This window comes from Solea senegalensis, linkage group LG19 (assembly GCF_019176455.1).
Source record: "Solea senegalensis isolate Sse05_10M linkage group LG19, IFAPA_SoseM_1, whole genome shotgun sequence".
NCBI classification, from domain to species: domain Eukaryota; kingdom Metazoa; phylum Chordata; class Actinopteri; order Pleuronectiformes; family Soleidae; genus Solea; species Solea senegalensis.
The window spans coordinates 20,721,588-20,728,961 of NC_058038.1; the positions used below are offsets into that span (position 1 = coordinate 20,721,588).

Consider the following 7,374-nt stretch of genomic DNA (forward strand, 5'->3'; position numbering starts at 1 on the left):
TGGATTTCATGCTGTACAGAATACATACAACTAAGATTTTTAGACCATAAACTCCTCAGAAACAGGTTTTTTGGAGTGGAGGAGTCTCATGGACTAATATATGGCCATTCAATGCACTTTCATGTTAGCTTAGCTTCCCCATCTAAATTAAGCATGGATGCATCCGAACCCAAATGATACTGAAGTTGGAGGATCACCAGAGTGAGTGGGAGAAATCATTTTGCTCACTGTGAACATGGCCATCCATCCATGTTGGCAACACATTTCACTCTGTATAAAAAAATGTCATTCAGGTGGTGGTGTTAGATTAAAAGTCAAGGGAACACCAAGCAAAATATGCTTCGTTCTATGGGGAACTGCTCATTCATCCAGATGTGGGGATATTTCAACCTCGACCAAAGAGGCAAACAAACGCTGTGGTATTAGCGTCTTACCCTTGGGAATGTTTAGTTGGGGAATAGAATGTGTGGATTACACCTTCAGGGAAGGAGTGTTGATGTTTAAAGAAAGCATCTCTGTGTTTGTTCAGGGTAACCAGGACACACCGGCACCCCCGGACCCATCCATGGCCCAGGCATACCAATCAGCCCAGTTTGCCCCTACTCCCCAGAACGGCATTCCAGCTGAGTTCACAGCTTCACACCCCCATCCACATCCACACGCCCATCCACATCCACATCCACATCCACACCAGCACTCAGCAGCACCACAGGACTACACTGGAGTCCAGGCCTCTGTCAGTGAACATCCACTCAACATGTACCAGTCCTCGCAGAGCCACAGTGAACCAGGCGGCTCAGACTCCGGCAGTCAGATAGTCACCGGCACAGCCACAGTAAGGCATTATGGGAAAAGCTATTGCTTACTGTACTGTATTTTCTCCAGTTTTCTGTCCCTCCCAATATAACAGTAACTGCATATGTAGATGGATACTTGATACTTGAGCAGTGACACTCTGTTAGCTGGTCAGCTGACTGCAGGTTTATTAGCTGTTTACCAATATTCTTCAACCTCTCTCCCCTTCTCGTCGCCCGTGGGCTGAGAGCCAAGTGTGGAGCTGTGCAGGGGGCGTGGTCTAGTAGAGAAATCTGACTGAGTTGCAGAAAGGCGAAAGATCAGGCATTTTTTTAAGGGTGGAGGAATCTGGGACAGTGGGCCTGGTGCTGATTGGACAGCACTAACCCTGTACAGTGAAACAAGAGTGTGAATGGAGAAGCTGGTGTTTGACCAGAGAGGCGGTAGATGTGCCGGGTTTTATCACAACATGTATCAAAACATCACACTGAACTGTGAAGATTTGCACCTGGATCAGCAAATAACTCTAAATGACTCTAGACACCCATACACTCTGGTTTACCCCACAGTGGTATGGGGTGTCTGTTTTGAGGAACATGCCTAAATACAATCCAAGAGTATAACCAATAGTAATCAAACAAGAGTCTATTGTTACTCTACACTCAGACTTAGAAGCCAACAAGGTAGACTGATGGTCTGTATGTGCTGGGATGTCAAAAATGTCAAAAATGTGCAGTATAAATGTAAAATGTGATGGTACCACGAGCATAATAAGAAACAGTGATGTCATCAGTGGGTCGATTTTCACCTCACAAAAAATTCAGATTGATGCACGCATGAGGGGAAAATCAAACACACTGAAGGGTGGGATTGTGACACGCGGAGTGTCGTACAACAATGTAATACTCTGGGTGCACAGTGAACATGAAGGCACCATCAAGAGATTCACGAGAGATAACGTGTCAGAGCTAACGCAGTGACAGGGAAATACGTCAAACATCAAAGCTCATCTGACACGCCACCATCCAGGAAACGTGTTCACTGAGGACTGCAGAAAAAGTCACATTTAACATAATTCACAACATAATGTGTAAATGCAAAGATTAAGTACATTTATATTAAATATTAAACTTATAACTATTCCATTTCTTCAAATGGGCACTATAATTTGATTATGCATTAAATCAGTGCTTATGCATTGATTTGTTGGCGTATGCACACGACACCGAACACCAACTTTATTAAACAAAGTACATCACAACGTTGCCTGATGTTTCTGTAGAGACCATTTTAGGCATCTCATTTGAAAAGGAAATCAGACCCCAGTAGTAATTCATTATTTAATAATTAAATAATCATTATTATTATAATAATTCATTATTTAATAATTAAATAATGAATTGCATAATTATTATGTAATTCATTATTTGCCAACAAATGGGCAGCTTCAAATTAAATCTAATGTAATCGATCAGAAAATCGTTGAGGAGATTGAAAAGATCAGATCAGAACTGTGGCATTTTTGTTTGGTTCTTTTTGTTCACAGCAGGAAGGTTGTTCTCCTGAAACATGCTGTCATTCTGACAGAACCAGACTCGCTGATGTGCAGCATCTGCCTCGACCGGTTGGGGTGAAAGGAAAATAGAGGAAAGAGGAGAGGAGAGGAGGGGGGAGAGAAAGGACTAGAGGGAGATGAGGTAGAGACAGAAGAGACACCAGGAGCAGATACACTACAACTGTATCAAGTTACAAGTTCATACAGGACAGTTAGAGTCAGTGATGACATGTTTGTACAACTATGATGTCATTTATATAAGCAGCAGCAGAGACTGTTGATACATATTATACTGATATCCACTTTTAATTATAACATAATAATAATGGTCATGATATGTATGATAATAATAATAATATTACATTACATTGCATGTCATTTAGCAGACACTTTTATCCAATTATCCAACTTACAATAAGTGCATTTCAACATTTGGGTACAAACAAGAGCTAGAAGTAAGTGCTTCAAGTAAGCCAAACTATAAAGTGCTACTCATAAGTGCGATGTACAAGTAAGTGCATTTTAAATTTTAATGTAATGCAGTAATAATAACAATGATAATAATGATAACGATAATAATATTAATAGCCTCGAAACTGGATCTGGATCCTGCAACCTGCAAGATGAGGACAGAGAGAGAGGTTGTGTTTTTATTTATTTTACATGATAATCACTCCAACTCTCTCAAGACAGCAGCCACTGATCCCTACGGGGACTCTTTTGAGTTACAGTTCTAATAGAATTCATGTGATTTTATAATGCTGCATATACAAGTGCAGCCTTGAGGGCAACAAAAACCCTATCTGCCGTTTCTGGCTGTGAATGTACAGTATAACTCAGTTCATTTTCATCAATATTTATGAGTGTCATAATGATGGGTATTATTTTACATAGTAATATTGTGTCCTCTCAGCTCTTCTTATTTATTTTCTTTCATAGTTGTTCTTCAGGGCATTCACAAATCAGAGAGTGGTCTGAACTGAAGATCAGGCTCATAAGAATGACATAAGTCCATATGTAGACACCTATATTGAATTTGTCGTTTTTGTAAGTCATTACAGCATCAAATGGTTCAAATCTGATGAATGTGAAGTATAAACAGCTGTTGTGAGCATATAATAATAAATTTTTTTTTATTTTGTGATGCTTTTTGAGGATGTGAACAGGAACTCATCCATCCATCCATCCATCCTTCCATCCATCTTCTGGGGCACTGGTATACCAGCTGACATAGGGCAATAGGCGGGCTACACCAAACAACCATTCATTCTCATACTCACACTCACACAATTTTCTGCATGTTGTGCATGTTTTTGAACAGTGGGATTAAACCTGAGAAGCTAGAGAGAACCCCTCCACACACAAAGGCCCAGGCCGGGATGTAACCTTCTTGCTGTGAGGCAATAGTGCTAGCCACATGTTCCACTGTGGCCCAACTACAGCTTTTCATTTGATTATCCTGAAGTCTGAAGTCCCATTTTACCACTTAGTCCGATACGCCTCTGTTTTACATGTTCTTGTAGGGTGTCTGGATTGTTGTTGAGGTAGAGAGGTCATGTGAGGAAGAAGAAGCATTAGCATTTTCACACTAAAAAATGCTATTATTATTATTATTATTGTACAGACTGAGCTAGTTTCAGAGTTGGCTCTAAGAGAAAGCTATTGTGTTATCATAGGTGTGTAGCTATGCTTGGGGCGTGTGAGAGCAAAGTTGTCTTTCCGATGGGAGCTTCTTTGAAAGGGTTTTTTGTTGCATTTCATATACACGTATACGTGTATATACTGTACGTGTGTATATATACACACGTATATGTGTATATAGCCTTGTTTATGAGCTGAGTGTTGATATTTTTGTTGTAACTCTTCAAGTTGTTCGACCAGAGGAAAGACTGAGGCAAGAAAAGCATGTTGGCAGTGAGATGAAGGCGTGATGTACATCTGGAAGTGTCATCAGCTCTGCTGCTCAGCTCTCCTCCCCAAACATCATCAAACCTTCCCCTCACTACTTTAATTCCTTTCGTCATTTCTCAGTGACGCTGAGCTTCACTCACTTCAGTATGCTTCAGCTGTGTGTGCCAGCAGTCAATTTCAGCTCCATAATACCACACAAGGTTCTGACGTCAACTGTCATTGAAGATTTCAATGCATTTATTTACCAGGTGGAATGAATTTAGTGCTTTATAGGACAGTCATCAAAATGACTATAATGAACTATTGCAACTTTAATACGTATATCTATCTATATAAACATATACGTATGTGTGTGTATATATAGATATATATATACACACACATATATATGTGTATATAACTTCCTCAGCTGCACTCTCATCACATACCCTGGTATCTACAGTCCAACAGTATTTCAGATTTTCCTCCAAGTACCACCAGAGGAAGCTCACGTAACACTAGTGGTACACATACCACAGTTTGAGAAACTAAATAAATTTAACCAGTTCAATCTTAAGCAACATTTATCGTCCTTGTGATTGAACACACTAATTAATATGTTATGAGCGTAGTTTTTATTTGGACTTGGGTTATTCTGTTTCATGATGATGATAATAATAATAATAATAATTCATTATAAACACACACACACACACACACACACACACACACACACACACACAGTGTTGACTGTCACATGTTTAACAGCTATTGATCTCACTCACACTGGGAGCTAAAGGACAAACACTGACTGCTGCTGTGACCCCGTGTGTGTGTGTGTGTGTGTGTGTTTGTGTTTGATTAGACTCTGATAATGTTAGTCACAGTCTCACAGCTGTGTTCTGCTCTCTTTTTAAACTGCCTTTTCATCAAATACCAGCCCTGAGTGTCATCAGTCCACACATGTTATGGAGCGGTGGCATCTATCCTGCCCAGTTTATCCCAGTTTATTTCAACAGAAATTCTTACTCTTATAGATAAACCCTCAACTGTGTGTTTTGTTTTTGTTGTAAAATGATCAGAAAAACACGCTTTGTGCTCATTAATCAAACTTACAGCGTACAGTGTGTGTAAACTGCTTGTCATTTTAATCTAATTCATCAGTATGATGTGATAACAATGATCCGACACAGTCATACTCTGCATTGCGAGTAGTGCTTGAATTTTTAATTTGACTATTTTGAGCTTTTATTTGCACACGTCTCACAAGATGGAGTCAAATTCCTTGTTTGTTTGCACAAACCTGACTAATAAAGATTCTGATTCTGAAGAGGATCTGTCCAATGCATTATTATGGTCTGGAATAATCATTTCTCAGGGTGTACTAGGTGACGTTCACCCATTCTCGCAAGAGTGTAGTGTTTGTTTCTAGTGTCTCTGGTTTTTATTTGTATTATAAAACAATATTTATAAGGTGATCTATGAAAAGTGTTTTTCCACAAATGTTTAGTAATGTTATGTTATTCACTTAATAACAGTGTAATAACAAGACCGGCGTGTGCTTGAAGTTTAAATCATTGTTGGACATAATCTAAATATACAAGTTGTCCAGTTTTTATCCATATTGATAAAAGCTGATCTTTGCATGGAAACGAGCGTACATCCTCTTTTCTGGTGTATGAACATTTGATAAATGAATTTACTGGTAAATTACTGCTTTCTTGACCACTGCAATACTCTCTCCTCTCACCGAGCTGCAGCAGCAGCAGCAGCAGCAGCAGCAGCAGCGTGAAGCTGCAGTTTCACTTACAGACGTCAAACCCACTGACTTCAGTTGTGGTTGAGCCAAGATTGTCCTGCAGCACTGTGAACACAATGTCTCCCAGGATAAATGGGATAAATTTGGCTCCGTCGTGACCCACTTTTTGAGAAACACTGTTGCAGACGCATGCTGCATCTTCACAAAGTGCTTTGCCGACTGTAATACTGTCCTGAGTCGTTCCATGCTGTGTTGATGTTACTCTTTTTCATTTTAGTGGTGTGACTGTCAAAGCAGAAGTGCTGACTATTGGAGAGTGTGCTGACTGATGCTGAGCTCAGATCTGTCTTTGGTTCTATCAGCACTTTGCTCTGACTGTTCTATTTAAAAGACACTGATGTGATGAACTTTGCTGTAAACGTCACCACTTCTAGCTCGTCTATCATGTTTGTTAATTATGGAATGGAAGCATTCATTTATGTTCATCAGAATCAGCATTATAACTGTGTAACTGTAAAAATGTCTCATCTGTGTCAGGGCAGGATATTCTAAGTCTGCTCTGCCTGTTTTCTTATGACAAACCATAAGATTTTAAAGATTTTAAAGTCTAACCTAATGCAGTACTGACAGTGGTTAAGTAAAGTATATTAGTCGTGATGTGTAAAATATGTGCAGTATGTAAACGTGTGTAATACTCAAGTGCAGAACAGATGTGTAGATGTGCAAGGACTTTTAAAAATGGACATTCCCTTTCTTGAGTTATGTATCTTTAGGAACACATGTTATTCACACACTGTTCACACATTGTTCACATGTTGTTCACATGTTGTTCACATGTTGTTCACATGTTGTCCTTGTGTTCTTCACAAGTTGTTCACAAGTTGTTCACAAGTTATACACATGTTGTTCACGTGTTGTTCATGTGTTGTTCACATGTTGTTCACATGTCGTTCACACATTGTTCACACGTTGTTCACACGTTATACATACGTTGTTCACACATTGTTCACACGTTGTTCACAAGACTTGAGACACAATTCTCACCCAGAGGTTTAGGAGTAAGTGTTGCACTACGCAGCAAAGCACAATGTTGAGACCACATTTCATGGTGTTGGTGTAACTGGTAGTCTTAACACTATGACACTGTTTCTCATGGAGTGGATGAGAAGGAAAAATGTATCATATTTTTCTATTTTCTAATGTCATTTATCATATTTTTATATTTCTAATCTCATTTATCATATTTTTCTACTTCTAATGTCATTTATCATATTTTTCTACTTCTAATGTCATTTATCATATTTTTCTACTTCTAATGTCATTTATCATATTTCTCTATTTCTAATTTCATTTATCATATTTTTCTACTTCTAAT

The 7,374-nt window shown here is 38.9% G+C and overlaps 1 protein-coding gene across 6 annotated transcripts in view; it reads left to right on the plus strand.

The window, feature by feature from the left end:
* Positions 1–7,374, plus strand: part of rbfox1 (RNA binding fox-1 homolog 1) — a 119,708-nt gene that overhangs the window by 69,908 nt on the left and 42,426 nt on the right. For all 6 annotated transcript variants that reach the window (XM_044050393.1, XM_044050390.1, XM_044050391.1 and 3 more), the window contains exon 2: positions 530–835. In XM_044050393.1, coding sequence (XP_043906328.1) covers positions 530–835 — 306 coding nt within the window. The remainder of the gene's footprint in view (positions 1–529; positions 836–7,374) is intronic.